The sequence below is a fragment of the Urocitellus parryii genome, chromosome 3, assembly GCF_045843805.1.
Source record: "Urocitellus parryii isolate mUroPar1 chromosome 3, mUroPar1.hap1, whole genome shotgun sequence".
Taxonomy (NCBI): domain Eukaryota; kingdom Metazoa; phylum Chordata; class Mammalia; order Rodentia; family Sciuridae; genus Urocitellus; species Urocitellus parryii.
The window spans coordinates 194842458-194867730 of record NC_135533.1 but is presented as its reverse complement, the minus strand read 5'-3'; the positions used below and the strand labels follow the sequence as shown (position 1 = coordinate 194867730).

Sequence of the window (25273 nt, the reverse complement as noted above, 5' to 3'; positions counted from 1 at the left end):
TAGCACACGCCTGTAAATCCCAGCAGCTCCAGAGGCTGAAGCAGGAGGATTGCAAGTTCAAAGCCAGCCTCAACAATTTAGCGAGGCACTAAGCAACTCAGCAAGACCCTGTCTCAAAATAAAAAGTAAAAAACCAAGGACTGGCAATGTAACTCAGTGTTGAAGTACCCCTGGATTTAATCCCTCATACAGGAAAAAAAAAATATTAATGAATTAGTTGGCATTTTTTTGTCTCCTACTAAGCCTTCCAATTAGTATGGGTTCCCAGCAGCAGGTCTCTGTTCATGCTAGCCATGTTCCAATTGCTTGGTAGCCACACACAGTGAGTGGCTCCCCTGTTGGACAGTGTCAGAGCTGGAGAGAGAACTGCTAGGGAATCTTTTCTTTCAGGAAAACTGCTGATTCTGGGCATGGGCAGAAATCGGCCAGGTCTCCCTGGGAGCATCTGCCCAGGCGTGGGCATGGGCCAGGCCAGCCTCTGCTGAGGCCAGTAGCTAACTCTTAGCCTTGGAGTGTGTGTGTGTGTGTGTGTAGGGGGCGGGGAGGGGATGTCCCAGACCTGCTCAATCCAAACTGGTGGCCACAAGTAAGCCACACCCTTTCCTCCCAGTTCTGTGCCCTCTGAAGTACAGGCAATGTCGTGCAATAGTTAAGACTTCAAACAGACTGAGAGACTGACTTACTCTAAGCATCAGATTTCCCATCTGTAAAAGGAGGATAATGAACACAAGGATGAAATAAAGTAATCCACAACAGTGCTTAGTGCCATGCTGGGCTCATAATGAACATGGGACACTGTTGGGATAGCCCTTTGTCAGTGCTCACTCCAGCTCAGAGTTGGGGAAACTGAGGTCCAGAAAGGGGATCAGGGTCACAGTGTGAGTTTGCGTTTATTCCTTCATCCATCAGGCACCTTACTGGGTTGGGCTCCCTTTAGGGGCTCAGTACAAACCCCAAAGGGGGAAAGTATATGTGGAAGCAAACTCTACCCTGCCATAAAATGCATGTGGGAATTCAAGTGTGCCAGGAGCACAGAGAGGAGAAGAGCCAGCCAGGCAGGGAGGGCTGGTGAGGAAGGGAGGCCCTCTGAGCTGGATCTCATATGAGAATAATAATAGAGCTCTGTGCCACATAACAGTGTCAACAATGGACTACATAAACAGCGGTGGTCTCAGGATTTTGTAATGAAGCTGAAAAATAGCTGTCACCTAGTGGTGTCATAGCCACCGTTGTATTAGCAGTTCCTGGCCTTGAGCGTGCAGAGAGGCTGGAGTGTGCGTATCCGCTGCACCGCCAGGCGCATAGAGCACAGCACATATAACTATGTGTAGAGTGTGATACTTGACAACCAAGGGTCACCTTACTGATTTATGTATTTACCATATTTTTATCATTATTCGAGAGCGAACGCTTACTTATAAAATAAAGTTTACCATATAACAGTAGGCCGTGTTGTGCCGTACAGTTCATGTAAATCTCCTTTCTCTATTGTATCAAGAGGCCATGTTGAGTTCAGTGGCTGAAGGTGTAGCTCAGTGGTATAGCGTGTGCATTAGCATGTGGTGAGGTCCTAGGTTCCATCCCAGCACCAAAGTAAGGGCAGAGGGGAGAGGCTGTGTATAATGATTGATCGTCACCATCTAGGTTTGTGTAAATATAGTCTATGGTGTTCACACAATGACGGAAGTGCCTAATGATGCTTTTCTCAGAACCTATCTTCATTGTTAAGTGACACGTGATCGTAATGACAGCCGTAACCACCATGATAATAGCAACCGATATAGTCAGTGAATACGCGCTGTGTGCCAAGGCTGGGAAAATATCAATACACTTCTGCCTCACCACAGTCCCGGGAAGTGGGTACGATTAGAAACCCCACTTTGCCAATGGGAAAACTAAGCTGGAGAAAATCAATTCCCCTGCCCGAGAAGACAGGCAATTAAGGAGCCAGGGCCCAAGTTCATATAGGCAAACTAGCTTCCAAGACACAGCCCTAAAAACCACGTCCTCCTCCCACATAAGGACAGGAAATCTTCAAGAGAGGGAAGTGGGGAGGCCAGCAGGGGAGGCAGAGATAGAGACAGGGGCAGGTTCTCTGGCCCAGTTGTCTTCTCATTGCAATTCTCGGCAAGTATGTGTGGAATCTCTGGGGACTTCATTTCCTCATCACCACCTGTTGATTTGGGACCTGTCACCTTGAGAAGAAAAGTATTCTAAGAAATCATCCGTAGGAACTTGTACACAGATGCTGAGTAAATGTTCCCCTCAACCATTTAGTTAATCCCATGAGCCCAAGTTGAGGTGTTCATGAGCATGTTCTCCTCAGATAAGACAGGAAGTGGCCTGATGTGTGCAAGGGCTACAGTTCTCCATGGGATCTCAGGCACTGAGGCCCCAGAGTGAGGAAGGTCCCTCGTTCTCATGTCAGCACTTGGCATCTTGTGGATGACTTGTCAGACTTCCCTCAACCCCATCCTCCTGTCCCTGGTGTGGTCAGTCTAGAAGTGCCTGTCTTCCCAGTGTGTCCCATCAACCTGAGCAGGGGACAGACTCTATGCTCACATGTGGCATGTGACCAGGGTGTACCCAGGGAACCACTGGTGCCCTGGCCTCTAGCTTGGGTGGTTCGGTACCTTTTCCGAGGGCACTCAACCCTCTCCCTGAACCTCTTCTTTGGGAGCAGAGTAAGGCAGAAGAGAAGGGCCCCAGAATGAGGCAAAAGTGGTCCTGAGGCAGATGAGATTGTAGGCCTGGGGTGGTAGGTGCCCCAGTCCAAGGTCACCAGACTGCCAGGCAGGAGAGAGGAGCCCAGAGTAGAGGAAGCCAGCAGAGATTTCCTAGGAAGCCTGGGAGCCACTTCCACAGCGCTTTGCATAAATTTACATGGCAAAGAATATTCTTTGCATGCTGGGTTCCAGAGACTCTGATTCCAAGGCGACCAAAATGCCAGACATGACTCAGGACGCTGGTGTGTGCGCCTGTCTTGGGGATCTGGGTTTGAAGTGGGCAGGGAGGGGCTGCAAGGAGCTAGAAGACCAGAGCTTGTTCCCAACCATCTTGGTTTGCCCAGTACTGAGAGTTATCCCTGGGATGCAGGTATTTTAAGTACTAAAACTGGCAAAGTCCCAGGCAAATCTGGACAAGTTAATCATCCAGCATCAGTCCCCAACCCAGGCAGTGCCCATGGCTGCACTCCAGGCTGCCAGGCTGATGTGTTCCATGTCACAGCCCTGTAAGCACCATCCATGGGTCACTAGCTGCATGCCCACCTCAGCAAGGCTGATTGAGAAGACGCTTCAGGAGGCCAGTTCCTGCTGTAAACCGTGTTCTCCCCCACCCCCTGCCTCACACACCCCCAACAGCCATTTCTGTCTTGGTGGGAATCCTCATAATGCAATCCAAAGGTTAGAGGAGTTCCCCGCCCTGTCCTAAGAAGAGGTGAGGTGATGACTAGACAGTGAAGACCAGAGTCATCTCCAGGGACTGTCAGGAAGGGCCAAAGCCTGGGTGTGGAGGTGTGGAGGAGGCAGGGGGACATGAGTGAGTGGACAGTCAGAGGTGTCTTGGAGGAAGTCCGGTAACAAAGAGAGTGGGAGGTAACTCTGCGATCACACAAGGCACAGAGAGTGGGAATGTTGAAGTCACAAAGTGAGTTGGAAGGAAAAAGAAAGGTAGGGGTTACCAGGGGCATGGTTGTGGTCCAGGCAGGGGTGAGAAGGCCTGGCCCAGGGCAGTGGCTTTGGGGATGGCAGTGATAATAATAGGTGGGACTGGAGGGCTTGGGGTCAGAGTCAGAAGAAAGGGTGTCAAGAGGAACCGGATTCACTAACTTTCCAGAACCAGTGGGACCTAGAGAAAGATGTGCCCAGTAACCAGAGGTAGATGAACATGGGGGTAGTGAGGCTGAAAGGACTGGGGAAACTTGCCTAAGCAGAGTGGTCAGGCGGAAGCGCTGTCCCATCCTAGAGAGCAACTGTGGAGCTGGTGCAGAGGGAGAAGCTAGCGTGGGCCAGGGGAGCAGCAGGCCATGCTGGCGTCTTGGGGGAGGGTGGCTGTGGTCTTGGATTCCAATGACCACTGCAGCCTCCCCACTGTGGACCCTTCCTAATCAGCAGGTCTGACCTCCCAGGCCTAAGGGGTGTGGCTGAGCATCCTCTGGCCGCCTGGGCCCTTCTCACCCTGACATCACTGGTAACCCTGCAGCAGCGGGGCTCAGCCAGGCGTGGCCAAAGCAGGGCGTGGGCCCCCGGGGCTGCTGAAGGAAGAACAGGGCCCGAGCCAGGTGCAGGGAACAGGAGAACAAGGCGGAAATGGATCCTGCCACCCACCAGGAGCAGCCAGGGACAAAGAAGGCTCTTGGCAGGTTTACTTTGGAACCTGAAGCTGCCTGGCTGCTGGGGAGCTGGGAACTTCATCTGGAATCTGGTTTCAGCTGCTTTCCCGGGAGGCCCACACCCCTCCCAGGCCAGGGCCCTGAGAGTGTGGATGTTGTGCTGGAGGCCAGCTGAGACAGACCCTTCTTAGGACCCAGGACCTCATCATCAGGGCTTCCAGTGAAGGGGAACTAAAGAGGGTGAGGTAGTGCTTGGGCATGTGAACCTACGCACCTCCCCATAACCTCTGCGCATCCTCCGAGACCTGGGGCCTGCCTCTACCTCCCCCACTGGGGTAATGCAAGCCTCAGAATGGAATTTGTCAGACCCAAGGGGGCGCGGGCTGGGGCCCCCAGGCTAGACTTTCTCCTGGGAGAGTCTTCAGTGCTTTCTCCAGGGTGGCCAAAAGAAAGGCAGAAGAGGGGTGGGGGTGGGGGAGATGGTGACAACATCAGAGAATCCCAGGAATGACTTGAGGGTCTCCTCATTCACCTTCCTCAATACTCAGATAAGGAAAGTGTGGTGTAGAGGAGGGGACCCAAGGGTCAGCAATTCAGCAGGGACTACTGCAGGTGGGTGAAGCTCAGCTCAGAATCACATTTTTCAAGTCAATAAAATACACAGCATAAAATACACAGGAAACCAATTGTATTGAATGCAACTATCAGAGCACTTGAAAACCAATCGTTGTTCATGTGTGTGCTGCTTTATTAATGTCTTAAATGAGATCGAGTTGCTAGTGTAAGTACTATGATTTTAAAGTAGCGGTGAATAATCTTTGATCTACGAGCAGCCACTGTGATGGCTCAGAGGAAGCTGCAGTTTCTTTTGGTCACGGCTACTGCTAACCCTCTGTTCTGTCGCCTGTGTTCATAAATGAAAAAGAAATTTGAGTTGAAGGTGAATGAGACGGGGACGTGATTTCTCTCCAGAATCCTTTCCCCATCCCTCCAAGGAATCTGTTACCGACCCCTGAACTACGGAGTCGGGCAAAATTCATCCATACCCTTAGCAGTCAGGAGAGTGGTTGGTTACCCTTGTTGAAGGAGGGTAGTTAGTGACTGGAAGGGGACCCAGGAGGGAGGGAGTGGGAACCATCTCTTTCTTTGTCAGGGTTCTGGTTATCAGGTGTGTTCAGTTTGTGGAAATTCATCCACCTGTACACTTAATGGGCACCTATCTGCATGGATCGTTTATTTCAATACAAATTACAAACACATCTTTGCTAGAACAGACGTATATGCAGGTGCAAGCTCCCTTCCCCTCTCCCATTCTCTCTCCATACACACACACACACACACACACACACACACACACACACTTTTGCCAGTGTGTACTAGTGAGCCTGTGCACATCCACAGGTGTGTGTGTGTGTGTGTCTCCAGAACCCTTGCAGGCATATGTACACAGATGGATACAGTCAGACAGACAGCACTATTTTTAACAAATAATTCCAAGCTTAAGGGGTGGCTTCCCAATTTACAGAACTAGTGATTGCTCACAGGGGAGAGGGTTGCCCTACAAGGGGCTGCTGCCATCCAGCTTGTTTTTTGTTTTTTAAATTAAAAAAAAAAAAGCAATGACCCTTCTTGTTTTTGCAAGCTCATCATTAACAAAAACAAGCAATGAAGAAAAGTTCAAAGAAAGTTTAAAATTACCCAAACTTCTTGGCAGCTGAGGAGAAAAAAGAGCCACATTTCCCATTTGGTGACAAGTATTATAGACGTCTCTGTATTCACTCAGAGAAGGAAGGTAGAAATGCTTTTATGAAGTGGAAACCCACTCCCTCACCTGCTATTTTTCATGGAGATGCTCCTTTAACTTCCTGTGAATGAAACACAAAAAAAGATGCCGAGGATGGGATGGTCCATGACTTCCGCCCTCCCGCCTCCCTCCAACACATTCCAGGCTGCACTTCCCTGGGGACAGAGGCACCCTTCTGAGGCCAGGCTGCCTTGTGTTTGCTCCCTGTTTACCTGCCACTTGGCCAAGTGCCTGCAACCCATAGTGCTCAGGGCAGCCCCAGGTCCAGGCCTTTTTTCCGCTCTGTGCGGGTTGGATGCCCCAGCAGCTCATGGGGTCACTGGTGACATGCTTTGCAGGAGTAAGATCAGGGCAAAGCCTTTGGTTGACAGGAAGGGATTCTGTCCTGGCAGAGATCTCCAACAGGTGTCCATCCTGCCCTCTCGAGCTGGTGCCCAGCGTTCCCGGTCTGATGTGGTAATTAGCAGCACAGCCTCCTGGCTTTGGTGTCACGGTCAGGAGCCCTCCTGACCACATCCTGTTTTGGTGGGGCAGTAGGGAATGCATTCTTCTGCCTTGCTGTCATTGGCAGAGTGCGTTCACACCAGGTTCTGGATCGTTTGAGGCCACCAGGGGCCACATTCTCCCGGTTTGACGTCACACGCGGGTGCTGGCTGGATGTCCTCGTGGATAGTGGTCACCGTTTCCTGGTGCTGCCGTCCCTTGGGATTGGCATTTCTTCGTCTGCTTGGGAGGAGGGGAGTAAGAAGCAGCCAGAGGAGCCCTCAGCATTTCCCATGTTTGGCAGCAGGTTCGTTTGGGAGGATGTAGCACCTTGGGGATTCCTTTGAGAGCTTCAGCGGGAGCTCTATCACAGCTGTGTACACCAGGCTGCCAACATCTGGATGAGAGCTCCCAGCTGTTTCTAAAAACTGACAGGATATTCCTGGGTTTCCTATGGCAAATGCAAAAGTCCCATCAGTTGATGCCCCAAGTGAGATCTGCCCACAGTGCCCCACAGAGACATGTGATGCTGTGGGGGACCAGACACCATAGCCCTGGAGAGGAGAAGCAGGACTTGGTACCTTCTAATGCCTTAAATGTGTTCTTTGAGTCATTCCCCCATTTGTTCCCGGGCCTGCTCTGCCAAGGATCTGGAGTAGAAAAATGACAGACCCCATCCCTGACTCACGGAGTAACCTTCCTAAGCCCAGGGGTGTGGGCACCAGTGGTGGGAGTGTCTCCAATGCAGACAGCTAAGGGACCAAAGGGTGCGAGCCTTTCCTTCTGGGTTGCATGGGGCAGGATGACAGTGCGACGATGCTCACTTGCACCTAAGCTTGTTAGGGTGGGATAGGGAAACTGATCTCCCTGCCAGTACCCCACAGGCTCTGGATTTTCCCAGGCTAGTGTCAGCCAGGTGTGCGGTGTGCTGCATTGGTAGCCTGGGGTCTCCAGCTTCTTTGCAAGTCAGGTCCTTTGCTCCACCTGCACAGCCACCCCTCACAGGTCAGATGGCCCTGGCATCCTGCCTTCTGGCCCTGGCATCCCGTCAGGCCCATTATCTGTGTCTTTCAGCTTCCCCCAGGCAGCCTGAGGACAGCCTGTGCCCCAGAAGCAGGATGAGAAGATGGCAAACTTCCTGTTACCTCGGGGCACCAGCAGCTTCCGCAGGTTCACCCGGGAGTCCCTGGCGGCCATCGAGAAACGCATGGCGGAGAAGCAAGCCCGCAGCTCGGCCACCTCGCAGGAGAGCCGGGAGGGGTTGCCCGAGGAAGAGGCTCCTCGGCCCCAGCTGGACCTGCAGGCCTCCAAAAAGTTGCCAGATCTCTATGGCAACCCACCCCGAGAGCTCATTGGGGAGCCCCTGGAGGACCTGGACCCCTTCTATAGCACCCAAAAGGTGACTCCCACCTTCCCCACCCCCTTCCCTTCCAGGCACTTCCCTGCAGTGCAGCAGAAGAGAGAGGGCCTTCCCTCCATAAGGACTGTGGGGGTGGGGGGCAAGCTCCCCTGGGCTTTGTGGTAATGACTCACTGTCAATCTATATTCCAATCACCTCAGTTTTGGAGTTCTAAAATAAAAGACAGGAATTATGCAGTCCAAGCTGCTGGTCTGGTGCTATGAAGCAAAGATAGAGCAGCTTCTGTTGACATCTTGCCTTCTGGCGGAAGCTTCCTTTGAGAATGACCTGTGGCTGGGTGTTCACCTCCCCTCCTGGGGACTTCGTGGAGTCCTCCCCGTCAGGAGGTGTGCACGTGAATTGGAACCAAGCCCTGAGTCCTGCCCTGGATCCAGTGTGGGCACAACATGTGGCCACCTCTCCTAACTAGGGACAGTGCACAGCCCCCACGCCCCAACCCCTCTGGCAGCACGAACTCACCAGGCATGGGAGAGTCCCCCAGGCAGGGCCGTCGCAGCAGCCTCTGAGCCTTGTGGACCTGCAGAGGGGCCATGAAGACCACTGGAAAATCTCGGGGGTGGAGGGAGAAAGGATAGTGATTGCTGGGGGTGTCGTATGGTGGGGTGGTTGTTCTGCCCTTGTCCCTCCTGAGTGTAGGGAGAGGAAGCGGCTTTTGTCCATTAGGGCAGGTGACTCCAACTTCCTCCCAGGAGCTAAGTTCCCCAGTCTGGATCTCCTGCCCTGCGCTGCCCTAGCCTTCTCTGTGAGGACCATGTGCCCCACCTTGCACCCAGCCACAGACCACAGACACACAGGACTCCTTAGAGGCTTAGACTCCCACCTGCTGCCCGCACTGCCAGGCCTCACTGCTGGAGGGAGGTGGGTTTGGACCTGGGGAGGATCTTTGCCCAGAAAGCCAAGTACCAAGGACAATGGTGGGTGCTCACATTTTCTCTAGCCAGCCTCAGGCTAAGGAGGCACTTGAAGGGCAGGAAGGGCAAGTGTGCCCGCATGTGAGCACAAGGCAGGTGTGAGCACACATGCCTGTGTTACCAAGTACTGAGTGTATGCCATGGTGGTTTGAGACTGTCTAAAAGCCTAAGGGTGTGTGCGCATGGATGTATAAGTGAGTGGATGCCTGTGTGAAGGGTATCCCCTCTCCGAGTCTATATAAACAGGAGGAAAGGAAACCTTGACCCTGGTCCTGCTCCCAGGCAGGACCAGATAAACTTCCCCTTGGTTCAAGTGACTGAAGTGGGGTGAAGGTTGGGGGATGGGCATAGCTGGGGTCAGGGTTATTAGGCCGGCAGGTGGGTAATCTTATGTCATGGTTGGTGAGAGCTGGAAGTAAGAACCGGAGTTGGGGTTGGGCCACAGCGGGCAATGAGTCAAGGTTACGGTGGGCAGATGGATGGTGATTAGGTTGGAGTTAGCTGGGGCAGGCAGGAGTCACTGTGGACCTGAATGAATTTGGGTTAAGGGTGGGCTTTCAGAGACTGGTGTCAGTTAGCCTGGAAGGAGTTGGGAACACCATCTTTTCTGTCCCTATGTCTGAGAATGTTTGAATAGTGGCTCCAGCTGTGGTCCTGGCCTTGAACTTCCTGTCTCCCCTCGCTGATCCCCTGGCCACGCTGCCTATAGCCCCATGGGCTGATGGAGGCACTGCAGCAGAACTTTTGGTTCTAATCTATCTGGTCAACTTGTCTCCCCTTCCCAGATAAGCTAGAACCTTATGTCACCAGCTTAGCCCTTGGACAAATGAGATCCCAGACCTGTGCCCATGACACACCTGGGCAGGTTGGGAAGACCTCTGTCCTTCTGTGCTCACAGCTCCACCTCCAGCCCTCATTGCTCCCACACTGCTGGCTGCGCTACTCTGTAGGCAGACATCTTCTAGAAACCAAGCGATGGGATTCCCTTGAGCGGCTCATGATTCCTCCAGAGGGAGATGGTAGCCTGTCATTTGCCCTCGACTCCTAGAGACAGGGTCTCAGGGAAAGCTGTCCCAGGATGGTTCAGTGTTTTCCCCTTTCCTCCTCCTGAGCCATATGTCCTCCCAGCTTACCCATCCCCCCAGCCATACCCTTATTCCCAGGGAGCCTTGCAGGTCCAGGAGGGTCAGTGGAGGAAGAAGGGGAAGGAGGAGCCATCCCAGGTCTGGACCTCTGCTGTGACAACAGTTGGGCAAAGACCATGGAAAACCCCTTCTTCTTGGGGCTATAATTTTTAAACTAAGCCTCCACCAACCTGACCTTACCCTTAACTAGGCTGCTCCCCACCTCACCCATGAGTGAGACAATGGGGACAGCCAGCCTACTGGGTATGCTGGCTGTCCTCTCCCTCTCCTCTTTCCCCAGCTAGCCATAGTCCTAGGGCTCTGACAGCTTCCCCCAAAAGCCCCTGTCCACAGGGCCTAAGGGTTGCTGCTCCTGACCTCTCATGGCTCTCTGTCCACAGACCTTCATCGTGCTGAATAAGGGCAAGACCATCTTCCGGTTCAGTGCCACCAACGCCTTGTATGTCCTCAGCCCCTTCCACCCTGTCCGCAGAGCAGCAGTGAAGATTCTGGTTCATTCATATCCTTTGCAGTTCATCCCTGCTGTGTGCACCCAGGGGGACTTCACTGGAGCTGTGCATAGGGTGCTGCCCCCACCCATCCCGTCCTAGTTTAGAGCCAGAGGTGGTGCCAACTCCCCACTGCTCCTAAGACAGACAGCACAGCCACCAAGGAATGGCTGGTTGGAAATGTAGAAACTGGACCCTACCCTAGACCTGCCGAGCCAGCATCTGACAAGATCCCCAGGGCATTTCCCGGGCATATGGAAGTTTGAGAAACCCTTCTGATTTCTTCAGGAGAAGAATATCCCAGAAGTCAAGCTCCTGAGGACCCCAGAATAAATGAGACCCGTTAGCATTTCCTGGCTCCACACATTCCCACCCACCATGACCCCTGGGCCCTCTACCCCATCCCACCCACATGCAGGGAGGGACCTTCAAGCAGGTTCCCCAGGCTCAGACAAGGAAAAGCCATTTCCCAGTAAAGAGGCCTCCAGTTTATCTCACGTGGGCATCTTTCGAGGGAGGCAATACTTGCTTTTGGACGAGGTGTTGACAAAATGTTTGCAGTTTCAGAGCATCTGAAAGAACTCTGGTTAGCGTTAAATTACATAAACCACAGCCTAAAAAAGCTCCAGCCTGCAGAGAGTAGCGGAGTGGTGCCATGGAATAAGGGCCCCGCACTGGCTTTGGGCCTGAGAGGGGCCTCCTCCAGGCAGCACAGAGGATGGGGTGCCAGGCTCTATTCGTGCCTGTTCTCACACCCAGGCAGAGCTTCACAAGAGAGGGAGAGGCGTGGACCAGGGCGAGGGCATGCTGCTTGACTCAGCGGGGTGCCTGCTGGTGGGTCTGGTGGGCTGGCCCTACAGAGCTCCTCCAGGTCCCCCTTGGCTCTCCTCTTTGAATGGGCATTCCCCTGGGGAATTTTACAGTCCCCTAAGAGTGATAGGGCAGCTACACAAATAGCTGTCATTCCTGCCAGACGGTGGTCACAGCGGGGTAAAAAATCAAGCAGCCAGAAAGGCCAGCTACTTTTGTGCTCTGAGCCTGTCTCCGGCCTCACTGCAGGGGCGTGGCCTCCCTGAAAGCATCCGCGTCTCTCACCTGGGGCTTCTCCTCCAGGTATCTAACCAACCCAGCACTGTTTGGCAGCCACAGAACCCCCCAGGGATGCAGCGGCAATCCCAGAGCCCCTGCCAGGAGCTGGGCTGGGCCACAGGGACAATGAAAGGTCAGGGAGACCAATGGGCAGGCAAGGGAGGCAGGGGGCATGGTGGAGTCCCCAGCTTGGCCAGAGGGTCCACTGAGCAGTGACTTTGAGGCTGTGAGGTGCTGATGGCATCTGGTAGGACCCATCCTGAGGGCTCTGAGCCAGCCTCTCTCCCCCAAGGCAGCTGCCCCAGGGAAGTGATCAGCATCCTGGAGGCCCGGTACGGGGCTCCCAGTGGCTGCCTTGGCCCTCCACTGCCTAGGGATAACACGTTGTTGGTCCTCGCCAGCGCCACCTAGTGGGATTTGTGGGCATTGGGGAAAGAAGGGGCCCAAATTCGTGGGGTTTGCCCCTCTGAGGCCTTGAGCCCTGACATCTTGAGCCACACACCTGGAGTGTATGGTGCTGTCCTAATCATTAGCAACAGCATCACTAGGATTTGGTAGGAACTGCCGAATCGGGCCCCACCCCAAAACCTGTTTTAGCGAGATCCTCACTGTGGTTGCTTCCAAATGCCGGCCTGTGAGGGCCACCTCAGTGTCACCCAGAAGGTTTGTTTAAAAGGGAGATTCTTACGCCTTTCCAGACCAGAACCACCAGGGCTAGGCCTAGGAATCTAGGAGTTCTTCCCACATTTCCTTTTTTTAACAATTGAGGTATACTTCCTATATCATACAATGTATCTAAAAGCACACAATTTAGTGGTTTTTAATATATTCAGAAGTCTATGCAGCCATCATTTCTACCTATCATCACCCCCAAAACAACCCCTGTGCCCACTGGCAGCCCCCGGCGCATTTCTAATGAACAGTCAGATTTGATGTTTTGAATTGTGGAATTTCACTCTGCTTAAATTTTTATATTCATCCCAACATCTATTGAGTCCCCTGCATGTGCTAAATTCCGTGCCAGGCTCTTTGGAAAGGGCAGGCAGGGCAAAGGCACATTTAGAAGAGGGCAGGAACACAGCCTGGTGAGGAAACCTGCTCCCCTAGAACAACCAAGAGGCCCCCCCTCCCCCGAGTGGCACGCTAGCGCTGCACCGTTGTTCCATTTCACTTTGCTCTTTGCTCTGTGCTTGCAATGCGTCCCTGGGAAGTTGCTGAAAAAGTAAATAAGGCATGTAGAATTATTTTTTTTTCCTTACATATTTTTGTAATAATCCTGCCGAATGTATTCCTGCCGGGATTAAATAAAGGAGACCCACTGGTCTCCAGATTCCACGGCAGTCACATTCAGAGAGGCCTCGTGTTCACAATGAGAAGCATTTTTGCTTTCCTGGGTGCCCAGGATCTGCTCACAAAACCCTCCCACGTTTCTCTACCAGATTCAAATGGGCAATCAAACTGTGTGTGTGTGTGTGTGTGTGTGTGTACATGTTTGTTCAGTAGCACACCCTCATGAAAATACCCCCGTGGTTAATTCCCTTCTCTTTAGAAGTCTTTAGACTCCCTGGGATTTGAAGACTTAAGCAGCCCAAGTTTCAGGCATTCCCCACAACCAGCGCTGGCAGTCCTTGCTGGTATTTTAATCATGAGGATGGGAGTGGGTGTTTGGGACAATGACACGACAGGATTGAAGATGTTCAGCTGAGCTCAGGCCTGGAGAGCTGGCCTTTGCCTCTGCTCACACAAAGGACCAGCTTGATCATCGGCCTGAAATTAGCAGGCAGTGCAAACAGGTATGCTTTGGCTGGGCATTCAATTGACTCATCTGTCTGGTATTGGCCGCATGCTGGGCTCCATGGGGGACCTGGGATGCTTTGGGCAGACTCACATGGACTAGGGGCTCAGTCTAGGTAGGAAGAGACCTTGCTCACACCCGCATATGCACACACACACACACACACACACAGAGGAATGATTGAAAATAGTGTACGTGCTGTCCTCAAGATCGGGAAGCCAGGCAAGATTCTGAGCTGTCAAGTGGCAGAGGGACGAGAAGCTGCCTCACTCACTCCAAAGCCATGGGTAGGTTTAGAAAAGACAAAACCCAGGTACTAGGATTTTGGTACTAGGAGGCATGTGGCCTGGGGTTCAATCCCAGCACTGTACACACAAAAACCCGGATAGACATCTCCTGTGGTTGCCATCATGGGACCAGCCCACAAGCCCAGCTCTCCCCTTAGCCTCCATGTTAGAGTTCTCCCTCCCCTCTGTGTGTCCAGCCAAGTCCTCTGGTCCTGTCCACCCTTCTCTTTGCAGAAGAGCCTTTACTCCTTGCTAAGGAGAGCTGTGAGCAGTCACCTAGAGCTGGGAGGAGCTGGCTGCCCAGGGAAGGTCTGGTTGTCCTCAGTCCCCACTGCTTCCCCAGGGCCAGCTGGGTGACTGATTGATGGAGGAACTGTGGCCAGTCTTGGTGCCTCACCAAGCTTCCTCCAGAAGAGTTGTGTCTGGTTTCTCATAATATCCCATTTGGGGGCTTTTCAGGAGAATGGCTCTGCAGTCTCCCACACAGGGCCAGGCCCTCATGCTCAGGTGAGGTTGGCTCTTAAAAATGGCACTCCATTTCACCCGCTTCTGGCTGTCAGTATCCTCACTCTTCATGGAGCCCTTTACCTCATTTGGTGTTTGTATTTCCTGTGGGTAACATAAACCAGATGAGGAATAGCCTACCTGCTTGGCAGGTAAGGGTCTGAAGCCATGTGATTCATGCAGGCCTATCCTTCTGGAGGCAGAGAGTGGACCAGGCCCTTGGTGTCCTTGTGCAAAGAGGGAGCCTCAGAGGTGAGGCCTGAATGGGAGGAGGGATGAGGCTAAGGACTGGCCCTGCCCCCTATCGGCTTTGTACCGTATACAGTAGTCTCCTGTTGCTGCTGGAACAGATAGTCACAAACCCAGTCACTTAAAACAGCACACAGTCTGTAGGTTCTCACTGAGCTAAAATCAAAGATCGGTAGAGCTGAGTTCCTTTTTGGTGGCTCTAGGAGAGAACCTGTTTCTAGGCTTCTCCCCGTCTCTAGAGGCTGTTCACCTTCTGTGGATCAGGACTCTTCAAGCCCGCAATGATTAGCTGTGTCTTTCACAAGACTCTGACCCCTGCTCCCCTCTTTTATAAGTGCTCTTGTCATCGCATTAGACCCACCCGGAGCATCTAGGATACTCTCTCCACCCCCAAGATACTTAATTTAATCATATTTGCAAAATTGCTTTTGTGATACAAATATGTATTCACAGTTTCCAGGAATTCAGAAGTGGCCAGCTTTGGGCAGACTATTATTCTGCCTAGGACAGTACACTGGAACTTCACCTCTTCACTCAGTTTTCTCATCTCTTCAAATGGAGACAGAGTCCCCACTTCATCGGGTTGTTGAAAGAATCAGATTAGTTAATGGGCTCAGAGAGCAGAGCCTGGCTCCCAGGAAGGGCTCAGGAAGTCTCTGCTCTTGGCACCGTGACCTACCTGTTTCAGGAATCATCTGGGATCCTCAGTGGGCAGTTTGTCAGTGGATCTGTGGGGATGAATAAAGCTGGTTAGGGACTTTGTTAACCGTCTTTCCAGGGAGGAGAGTTCTGGAATGAGACCTGGGTGTAGGAACATGTGTAAGGGAGGAGGGTCTCAAGATGAGTACCTGATCCACCTCTGAAATCTGGAAAAGGAGCTAGATGTGGCCCTGGAGATCCTTGCAGGCAGAGGGCTGGGAAGATGCCCATGGAGGGAGGAACCCCAGTGCCTGGAGAGGTGCCCTTTGGCCAGGGTGAAACCCAGGGCTTCCTTGAGGGCACTAGAGCTGAGCATTCCTGTGGGCCATCCCCGATTGGCTGAGAGAGGTTCTCAAAGCCAGATCACCCCCTCAGCTCCCATGAGAAGTAGGAGAATTCGTTATCAACTGGAGGCTGGGTCTCGGAGGCTGACTTCCTGATTGCCTGGACTCCCATCTGCCTGGTTAGATTCCATGAGGGGCCACCCTCCTCTCTCCAGCCAGGGCAATCAGCACTGGCTGCAGGGGCCTCCCCTCCAGATGAGTGGCACTGTGCAAGGGAGGAAAGAGCAGCCCCTGGAGCTCAATTACCGCAGCTCCTGGGCTGCCTGTGGGAATCGCCTTTGGCAGTTGTGTGCTCAGGGCTGAGGCCGGGGCATGGTGGAAAGCACAGCCTCTCCTCTTGGGCTGGGGAGGAGAATTGTGAAGGCAGCACCGTACCCCTGCCCATGGCCAGACCCCCTGGAAGTTCCCTAGCCCCATGAGGCCCAGGCTCTGCGCCTTGCTTCTCTGCAGGTCTTACAAAAAATGAGGAAGGGGTGGAGGAGGTCATGGAGAGTCCTGTCCAGCCTGAAACAGCAGCCAGAGTCAGGGGTTCCACCAGGTCTGGGGCCTTCACTGTAAGGCCAAGAGCCCACAGGGATGTCCAGGACACAGTCCTGGCATTTGAGGAATTCCCCTTGTGGTGGAGAAACAGGGCTTTGTCGTTCCTTGAGCAGCCACACCTAAAAGAGGAGACGGCTAAATGGGAGGTGACTGATGTTCTGGGGGTGCTGAAGCCCCAAAGTCAGGGCAGGATGCTGGGGGCGGGCGGGTTTCCTGCTGAGAAGGACTTTTCTAGACAGAGAGGAGGACAAGAGTGAAGAGTGGGTGCAGCAGCAGGAAGCAGCCAGGGAAGCAGCCCCCTGCTCCCCAGGATCGGTGGGTCCCCCTGAGGTGAGTTGTTTGGCAGCAGAGCATTCCTAAGCAAAAGCCCACCTGGCCTGCTCCCCCAGAAGTGAGGGAGAGAACTTAGGACCCTGCACACCCGGGCTTTTCCAACCCAAAGAACCCTTTGTAAATGCCCATCTCCTGCTCACACAACCAGCCAAAACCTCTGAGGTCTGAGATCTGCCCTTTCTCCTCCCCTTCTTCTATGCTGACCCCTACAGAGTAGTGTCAAGTGTCTGGAGCCTGCTAGGGGCTGTGGAGCAGGATGGGAGTCCAACAGCAAGTGCCAGGGAGAGGTCAGAGAGTGACCTCGATAGAGAGGCATTGGCATGGACCCGTCACAGAGTCTCTCTTACCCATCTGGCAGCCCTGGGCTGGCAGTGACAGCCCCAGGGGCACAAACCTCGGTGGTGGTGGTGGTGGTGGCGCGGCTGACCCTCTGTCCACAGATTTCCTTGACCCCTGCGCCACGCTCTTCAGCATGCTCATCATGTGCACCATCCTGACCAACTGCGTGTTCATGGCCCAGCACGACCCTCCGCCTTGGACCAAGTATGTCGAGTGAGTATCTTCCGCACCTGTCCTTCATTTGGCTTCATCCCTTCCTTTTCCACTGCATGCCATGGTCCCTAAAGTCACTCCAGAAGAGGACTATGTCCGGAGCCAGAGATCACCCCCAACTGCAGGCTTGGATCACCTTCCATCCTCTTTTGCCTTCGCCAGTCCTGCCAAGCACTGGCTGTAAGTCGTGCCCTCAGGGGAAGAAGATCCCCTGATTGGCAAAGTGGGGAGTTTCTCTTGTCAACCCCTAAAGAGAATTGAGGACATTGGAGAAGCCTCTGAAATCATAAGAGTAATTCATTGAGTACTTAGCGCAGGCCGGACACTGTGAAAAGAACAACAAACATCATCTCCTTCAACCCTCTGGCAATCCAACAGTGTAAGTGCAGCCCCTGTCCCCATTTGACAGATGAGCAGACTGAGCGTTGGAGCAGTAACTGGCCTGACATCATGCAGTGAGGCAGCATGGCAGCAGGAAAAAGCCAGGGCTGTCCTCACTTTGGTACCATATTCTGCTGCCTTTTTCAGGTTTTTTTTTTCTTCTAGAACCATTTGCACAATTTGAGAAAAGTGCTTCTGGCCTTTCTTTCCCAAGTGAGAGGGGGAAAATGTTTCTAAGAAGGTTCTAAGCATCTGACTAAACACTTTGAGAATTATTGTACTTGGCTCCTGTTTATCGGAGACTGACAGAATGTCCAATGCCCTTCATTACTTGTGACTTACCAGGTTTCTCTCCATGTTTACAAAGGACCACGTCATGCTGGAGGTGCTGGGGCTGTGTCCAGCGGCTCTGAGACCTGGGATGTGGTCTTCTCCCATTCTAGCCTTGTGAGACAGTACCAGCATCCAGACATTGTAGATTCTGCAGGCTTCCCCAAGCAGATTGAGTAGCCCCCACTCAGCCTCATGTACTGGAACATCAACACTCAAGTCCAGGGTGGACAGCTGGACCCACCTACTGTATAGGCAATTGAGGATGGACCAGGTTCCCTTTGCTAGTTACTGAAGATCCATATACCTGGGTGAGAGGCAATGACTCTGACTGTCCAGGGTGTCCCATGGTGCAGACTTGGGACCTAGGCACGTGGACCCCCGGGGTTAGGGTGAGGAGATAGGTAGGGATCATCTGACACCAAGACAACCAAGAGAGAAAAAGGAGAGTTCATTGGACACAGAGAAGGCACTCAATAAAATTAATGGGAAGATGGGTTAATTAGCCAGGTATTTGGAACAGAACTGCAATCCCCAATTGCAGATCTGCCATGGGATATTATAGAGAGCCTGATATGCTAGCTCCTGGCGTGCGGCGTTGATGCAGTTTGTACCACGTGGGAAACCTGGTGGGACTGGTCTGTGGGCTTCAGCCTCCCTGAGAACCCCGATGGACCTCTCCTTCCCAGGTACACCTTTACTGCCATCTACACCTTTGAGTCTCTGGTCAAGATTCTGGCTCGAGGCTTCTGTCTGCACGCGTTCACCTTCCTTCGGGACCCATGGAACTGGCTGGACTTCAGTGTGATTGTCATGGCGTAAGTATCCTGCTTGCTGCGCCATGCTGTGCCGTGCCAGGCCACACGGCGGGGTCTGCACAACCCCCTGCCCAGGCCCCAGGCCTTCCAGGCTTCCCCACTGCAGGCTTCCTGTAGCTCTGAGCTCAGGCTGTAGAGCAACCAGCCTTGGTGCTATGGCAGCAGGAGGATGGGCGAAGGCCCTCAGACCATCCTGGTGGGAAGACGCAGATCCATGGTAGCTCAGGTGGCCATGGTGGTCAGGCTCCTTGTCTGGGGCCCATGACAATTCCATGCTCAAGGGACATCAATTAAGTTTCTGTTTTAGCATCCTCTTCCCTTTCCACTAAGAGAAACCAATATGATAGGCCCAAATCCCAGGCCCACTATGATCAGTGACTTGGATTCCAAGGTGATTAAGAATGAAATGACAGTAAGGGTATCACTTCTGAAGAGAAGTGACTGGATACCCCCAGAAGCTCATGCCATGTGGATCAGGGCAACTGCTGTCTCCATTCAGAGGCCCTGCGTTTGGCACATTGTAAAGCACCTGGTCACTGATCCAGTCCAGTGGATCCTCACACTAGCCAGAGACCTGGGCTGGAAGAGGCCACTGAGCCTCATTTTACCAATGAGAAAACGAATGCCAAAGATGCACAGGGAGCCCACCAAAAAGTGAACGTGACCCCCGCCTGCCGCAGCCCTGGATGAGGCCTCACTTCCTTTCCCAGGACATCTTTGCATAGGGGTCAGTGTTGAGGAGGTGCTCTGCCCAGGATGTCTCAGGGATCACATGGGACAACTGATCAGGTGGATGACCCTGCCATGCAGAAGTCCTGATCAGGGGCTCAGCCATTAACTGTTTCTGCAAGCCGAGGACTCAGCACGTGCATCTCAGTAAGGAGAGAACTGAGAAGATTCTCCTCCTACCCTGGCAAGCCCTTGATTTCCCCACGTGTGAAAGGTCAGCGGCATGCTTGTTGGGATCAGAGGCTCAGTTAACTCCTACTTTCTGAGATTCTTGCATTCACGGAATCTACCTATTTGTGACAAAGTCTTTAACTCCAGATGGAAGCAACCCTGAGCTCAGCCATCTATGGTGGAGGGAGACAGGGACTGGACTCTGCTAATGGGATACTTTCAAGCTTGGTGGAGACCCTGGTTTTTAGAAGATGCATTAGAACCTGTTTCCAGACAGGCTGTTTGTGAACTCACTCCAGGCCTCTGTTTTACAGTTTGAGAAATGGAGGCAAGACAATGCTGCTGGCCCCTGTGTCGATGTAGGCCCGAGTAGAGCCGAGTGAGCAGGGAAAAGAGTAGTGGGAAATGAAGCTGCAGAATGGTGTGATGATATATAAGATGTTATACCATCTTATAGGTCATGTTAAGAGCAAGGAGTGATGGTGCTACTGGGGGATACGAGTGGGCAGACCTGTGACCTGATTTACATTCTATAGAGTCCACTTCCAGCTACTGTGTGGGCTGCAGAAGGAATGGAAGGTTTGGAAAATATTGAGAAGCATCCAGAGTGAAATACTGAGTGGGCAACTGGATATTCCCATCTGGAGTTCAAGAAAGAGGTTCAAGGTGGAGGTAGCTACACAGATGGTATATAAAGCCAGGGGACCAGATGAGGTCATCACCAGATGATGAACGTGGCTGTGGACTGTGCTGTGGGACACGCCAACATCTTGTGCCAGGAAAGAAGAAGATCAAGCAAAGAAGACTGGAGAGAGTGATATCCAGAAAGACATTCCCCCCAAAAAAACCAAAAAAAACAAAACAAAACAAAACAAAACAAGCATGATCCAATTGAAGTACACCTGGAGGAGGTTGAGGAAGCAGATGGCTAAGGAGGGACTGTTGTTGGGTTCAGGAAGGTCATTGGAGCCCTTGACAAGAGAGGTCCCAGTGGAATGGAAGGATATGCACTTGGTTAAAGAGTGTTCAAGAAAGCAGGGGAGGGGAAGCATAGACATATAGACATGGTTTTTATGGGGCTTCTATAAAGCAGAATAGAAAATGGTATGGTAGCCAAACGGAAAAAAAAAAATGGGTCAAGGGAGGACTTTGAAAGAAGATAGGCTAATGGAAATGATCCTGTAGCGAGGGGACATTTGATGGTGTAGGCAAGGGGTAGAGATGGCAGGAACAAAGCCCTTGAGCTTCCAGAGGGAGCAGGAATCCAGTGCCTAGGTAGAAGGTTGACCTTCAGCCTAGGGAAGGCAGAATTTCAGGTGGAGATGGAGATGTATTGATGGAGTTGATGATGAGAGAAGGAACTTCTCTTCTGATTGCTTCTATTTTCTCTGTGAAATATGCAGGATCATCAGTGAGAACGGGGTGCTTGCCTGAGGCTTGAGACAGGGAGAACCCTGTGTCACAGCCAGAGGGCTGTACGGACATGGGGACAGAGTATGCTTGCCAGACTGGGAGCTCTGGCTCTAAGGTGCCCTATGGGCCAGGGGCAGTGATCCACAGGGCCCTGAGGCCAGGTGACAGAAGGAAGGAGGCTTCAGGCAGAAGAGAGGCCAGTATGTGCCTGAGCCTCTCCTACCTCCCCATCCTGGAGCCTAAGCAAAGCAATGTCGCCACAGAGATGCTCCCTACCCAGGCAAAGGAACAGCCTTCCTCTCCAAGCACTTCACCAGAACCAGGCACAGCAGCAGAACAAGACCTCAGAGGCTTAGATAGCATCTCGCAGCCATAACACACTCACTCTCCGTGAGGCTGCCCGGACACATTGGAGTTTCAGCTTTGTGCTCTTGGTGGGACTGGCCCCACAGCTTTGGTTGGCAGTGATTCTGCCCGACAAAAGCCAGCTCCTTCCTGCTTCTGAAGAGCATTCTGTAAGATATGGAATGGTTTGATACCTTAGGGTACCTGGGATGACCAAGGAAGTCTTGGATGGCAGAAGTTCAATTCAGTGAAACTCCCCATCCACCCTCCATGGTACAGATGGAGAAACTGAGGCACAGAGAGAACCTACCATTTGCCCAAAATGAATCAGTAGCAGCGCTGGAACCAGAACCAAATGTCCTACCTCCTGGCCAGGGATGGATGGGAGAGGTATCCCATGTCTGGTGTTTCTGGGCAGCTATCAGCCTGATGCCCCCCCACCCACCCAATTGAGAGGTGATGGCAGGGTTGGGGGAGTGCTTGGAAGCCTTCCAGGCTCAGCTTGCCACCCTCCAGCCGGAGCTCCTCCTGTGGCCCCCCTCTTGGCTGGGCATTACCTGTTAGTTAGCACAGCCTCCCACCTTCTGGGGTTGTTATGGAAACCAAACCTGGAGGGGAAGGAGGGAGGGTAGAGAGGAGGGGTGGCAGTCACCCGCAGTTGCTAGCAGTGTGGGTTTCGCCATCTCAAGACAAGGGTGGAGCAGCATCTGCCCCTCCTCGGCCTTCAAAAAGGCTCCCACGGTGCTGGGGCTGGTGTGCCAGGGTAGAATTCTCAGGCACCAACTCTGCTTTCTCTGAGGCAGGGCCCATAATCTCACCCCAGCTGTCTGCCCCGGCCAGTGGCTTGGCCGTAGCAGAGGAGTGGACTGGCTCAGAGGAGGGTTTTGCCACGTCCCATACCGCCCACCCCTCTCACCTCTGACACTGGCCCTGTGCCCTGACACATTCAGGGGCCCCAGGAGAGGGCCCAGTGGGGTCTGGGGTCCCAATATGGGAGGCAGCCAGACACCAAGTTCTAGGTAGAGTGCAGCAGCCAGCAGGTCCCCATGTCATAGACATGGTCCCAGACACACTGTGCCCTCACCCAGCCCTGCCTCCTCCTTCGAGACTCCCTCAAACCCACAGCTGCCCTCCCACACAAACATACCACCAGGCCCACTCCCACTCCCAACCCCTTGGCCAGCTTTGGAAGCCTGCCAGGAGCACAGATGTGTTCCTCCCTGTTCTGTCACCCGCCTGTCCTTGTCACCTGGGGATCCTGGCTTCTCTGTGCTTAAGCCGCTGAGGAGGCAGATGATTAAGTGGAGAGCAGGTACTGTCTGTGCTGAGGAGCCTGAAAGTGAGGCAGGTAAGGATAGGCAGGGTCTTCCCTAGAGACACCCGGGAAGCCACCAGGGCTCTCAGGGGTGGGAGGAGAGAAGCAAAGACAGTTGTTCCCTCTCTGACCTGCACAGTGGTCCACTGACTCCCTGTTACCAGAGGAGCAGCCTTGAAGTCCGTGTCCTGAATGAGAGGATGTGCTGTTCCAAGCCACACCCAGTAGACCAGCAGCAGGGGGCTGACCCATGGCTTCCGTGACATGACAGCATTGGTGGTATACCAAGCTCAAGCTCACAGTCCCGTGGCAACACCATAGCTAGACAGAGACTCCAAGAAGAATGTGGGACAGAGGATTTGGGTTCTGAGCCATTGAGGAACATGGAATAACTCTCGAAAGTTGAATTAAGGGGCACATATGGGCAGAACAAGGGAGGTGACTTCTGCTCCCCTGTGAACCATGGGGCTGCATCTGACTGCTGTGGTGGCATTTGCAAGCTAAAGTGAGTCCAGGAAAGGACACTCTGCCACAGGAAGGGTCTGGTGTAACCAGAGGCAGAAAAGCTCTGGGGATGTATCTGGAGACTCCCCTTCTCTGTAGGGGTAGGTGAGTGAGGAGGGAGGGAGAAGGCCCATTTACAGAGCCCCATGAAGATGGATGGGCCCCACAACTGGAAGAGGACGTTGGTGTCAGCTTAGTGTCAGGGCTTGACCCAGTGACACCAAGACATTGAGTCTCTTGACAGCCTGCCAAATCCTTTCCTGTAGATACCCGTGGCCTGAAGAAGAATTCAGAGGCTCTGGGCAGAGTGGAGGGGCCTAGAGGCCCAGGCTGCTTGGCAGAATGAGTGCCCACTGTCAGGCCATTCCTGACACTTGCCCAGGGTTGCAGGGCTGGTGTCCTGGGCCTGACAGCAATCATTCAGACACCTGGGTCAGACACTCTTGGTTAAACATCAGACATCCTATGTTCGATGTTCTTTGTTAAACACTGGACACCTTCAGTTAAATGTCAGACACCCTGGATGCGAGGCCTTTGGTTAAATATCACCGGTCATTTGCCATTGTCCCAATGGCTTTGATCACACACTGTCCATCTGTCTCTCAGACATCCAATCTGATCATGTGGCCTGTCCACTGCATGTCCTCACATTCTGCTTGTGCGGGTCCCTTCCCCCCAAGAAACCAATGCCTCCTATGACTGTGGAGCTCGAGATGGACAGCTGTCCAAGTCCTAGATGGGAGCCCCACGGCCACTCAACCCTGAGGACCGTCGCTCAGGCCCATGCAGGATAGACCATGAGAACTGTTCATCTCCCAATATCACTCCTGTGGAGACCCAGGGTCATCCCTGGGCAACACCAAGAGTACAAGGATGACCCTGTGGTGGGGCACTGACATCACCAAGGGGACCCTCATTCAGCACCTTTCTCTTCTTGGGTTGGCTATGATTAGTTAAAGAACAGATATTCAGGCAACCTCCCTTCCCTTCTTCAATGTCTCTTTTTTCCAATGAGTACTCAATGCCACCTCCACCTTGTGACTTCAAGGGCTCCTGACCACTCCTTGCACAGAGAGATTCATAATTGGAAGGAGGAAGTAGGCAGCCTTGGAGACCCAGCCACCCCACCCTGGTGGTCTCAGCCAGGACTGAAAGGGACTCCCAGATCAGAGCAGCCATGTACAAGCTGATAACAGACGGCACAAGCTGCAGGAAAAATCAGCCCCAGACACCCACTTGCTTCCAATATTACCTCCTGGAAAACAATTTCCCTCTTCACTCTGATGTGGCCCAAGCCTCAGACCTATCACATGGTTTTGTATCTCAGTCCCTAGTGGCTTAGAGAATGTGTCAGAGTAGTTGCCTCCTGGTGACAGTTGTTCCTGGGAGCACCACAGACAGAGTCACCTGTGAGGCTCGCTGTGTGGACATCCTTGAGTCACCCATGCTGAGTTCTGGTACCAGGAGGGTTAAGATCAAGAAGAAAGCCCAGGGGAGGGCCCAGGCCATCCACAGCTCCCCTGAGGGACAGGGAGAGGGGAGAGGGCTGGTTGGGGAGGGCAGGCTGAGGTTCTGCTTTGTAATTCCCAATAACTGTGGTTTGATTCTGCAGGTATGTATCAGAAAATATAAAGCTAGGCAATTTGTCGGCTCTTCGAACTTTCAGAGTCTTGAGAGCTCTAAAAACTATTTCAGTTATCCCAGGTAAGATGCCCAGGTTTGCCTCTCAGATCTCAGCTACAAGTGACTCTCTCTCTGTCTCCCCCACCCCTCTCCTCCTACGACCGTGTGTCTCTTATTGGCGTGTTGTCACTGTCTCGTGTGTGAATTTCCCTTGTTACAGATATACAACTGAATTTGTGGACCTGGGCAATGTCTCAGCCTTACGCACCTTCCGAGTCCTCCGGGCCCTGAAAACTATATCAGTCATTTCAGGTGAAAAATCAGGTTAAACGCCAAGGCTGGAGGGACCTGCCTGGGACTTTCCAACCACCTGGGAGTCAAGGCGACCCTCAGGAAGGCCCTGTGAATGTGCCTGTCACCAGAATACCTTTTCCCAGAGCTCAGAGTGGTGGATGCACCTGTCACCCCCCCCAGAGTCTCAGAATGGGCTTCAGGCTGCCCACCTGAGCCTAGCTCACTCTCAGACACCAGGGGCCACAGAGCACCCCACCGCAGGGCCTGCATTGAACCCTAACTCTTCCCCAAATGGTGAATTTCTCTTCCAGCTGAACTTAGTTGCTTGCAAAGCCAGAAAGCTTGCACATACATTGCAAAAGGACCTCGTTTGA

General features: G+C 52.9%; 1 protein-coding gene across 1 annotated transcript in view; it reads left to right on the top strand.

Annotated features, from left to right (window-relative positions):
• The window catches only part of Scn5a (sodium voltage-gated channel alpha subunit 5), a 95280-nt gene that overhangs the window by 9354 nt on the left and 60653 nt on the right, over positions 1–25273 (top strand). Inside the window, exons 2-6 of the mRNA XM_077795666.1 lie at positions 7695–8019; positions 10477–10595; positions 16887–16976; positions 18377–18505; positions 24826–24917. Of these exons, the coding sequence (XP_077651792.1) occupies positions 7747–8019; positions 10477–10595; positions 16887–16976; positions 18377–18505; positions 24826–24917 (703 nt within the window). The 5' untranslated portion in view covers positions 7695–7746. The remainder of the gene's footprint in view (positions 1–7694; positions 8020–10476; positions 10596–16886; positions 16977–18376; positions 18506–24825; positions 24918–25273) is intronic.